The 1,226-nt window shown below is 45.6% G+C and overlaps 1 protein-coding gene across 1 annotated transcript in view; it reads right to left on the bottom strand.

Annotated features, from left to right (window-relative positions):
- Window positions 1-631: 631 nt before the first annotated feature.
- unm_hu7910 (un-named hu7910) overlaps window positions 632-1,226 on the bottom strand; it is a 30,533-nt gene continuing 29,938 nt past the window's right edge. Inside the window, exon 25 of the mRNA XM_037694321.1 lies at window positions 632-1,102. Coding sequence (XP_037550249.1) covers window positions 952-1,102 — 151 coding nt within the window. The 3' untranslated portion in view covers window positions 632-951. The remainder of the gene's footprint in view (window positions 1,103-1,226) is intronic.

Raw genomic sequence — 1,226 nt, 5'->3', positions numbered from 1 at the left:
ACTGTCGCAGAGGGAGAATTTGGATGAAATCAGCAGCAAACTGTCGCTCGGATCAGAACTCCTTCAACGAATGTGCAAAATAAAATATTTACACCAACCTGATGTCGACACTCAGGCTTTTATTCTGAAATGCACACCAGGAAATGAAAGTATTAAAGTCATCCAGTCTGTTTTATTTTTATAAAAACTAAATTTAAGGACCTCTTTCTGCCGCTCAGAGGGGCGGGAATCACCGTGGCAACCAGTGACTCAGCAAACTGAGTGTTCTGGGTTGTGAGGAAACAGGAAGAGGACCCTGGAGTTTCAAAATAAAGTTCCTGGCTCCTCCACCTGAGCCACAGTCCTGAGAGTGTGCTGGACTTCAGAGTAGATGTTCTAGTTTCCATCGTCTCAGATTCTGTTCTGGTTCCTGACGGGACGATGTTAATAAAACTTCAAACTGAACCAGAACCAGAACCAGAACCAGAACATCCAATAAACAAATCAAGTTGAAACCAACAAACTGAGACGGGAAGAAAAAGTTTTTTTTTATCACATTTTTATTGTTTTGTATAAATATAAATTATCTTCTCAAACATTTTAGGATGGAATGTGCAAAACTGACGAGTGGTGACCCAAACGGACCTGCAGGTTCTGACAGAACCCACATGGGTCCAAATCAGTTCCAGGCTTTCTGCAGTCAACATAAAAAATGCTTTTAATTTGTGAAAAACTGAATCCTTCACCTGGTTTGAAGTTTTTAGTGTTTAAATCTGGTACGAGATGAATCATGGGGCCCAGAACCAGAACCAGAACCAGACGAATCCCGTCCGGTTCCGTTTGACGTGGAGTCAGTAGTATTTTCTTCAGCCTGACGTTTGGTCCTTCAACAGAACCGGGTCTCCTCAGACTCCAAAAAGGAGAACCGGGTCTGAGTCCGTAGAACTGATCTTTTAGTGGTCCTGAGGGGGTCTAAATGGGGCTCAGGGTCTGGCGCTGGTACTGGGTCAGCTCCGGGTGCCACACGTCCACAATGAAGATGAGGCGGTAGCTGTCGGCCTCCTGCCACACCTCGTGCTCGAAGGAGTCGTCAAAGATCAGGACCTTCCCCTCGTCCCACTCCCTGAGACACGGGTCAAGGACAGAGGTTCAGTTAGAGTCTGACGGGACCGGATCAACATTCACACAAAGGTACTGGATCAACATTCACACAAAGGTACTGGATCAACGTTCACACAAAGGTACTG

The sequence above is a fragment of the Nematolebias whitei genome, chromosome 20 (assembly GCF_014905685.2).
Source record: "Nematolebias whitei isolate Nwh7 chromosome 20, NemWhi1, whole genome shotgun sequence".
Classification (NCBI taxonomy): domain Eukaryota; kingdom Metazoa; phylum Chordata; class Actinopteri; order Cyprinodontiformes; family Rivulidae; genus Nematolebias; species Nematolebias whitei.
This window is presented reverse-complemented; position numbering and strand designations above follow the sequence as displayed.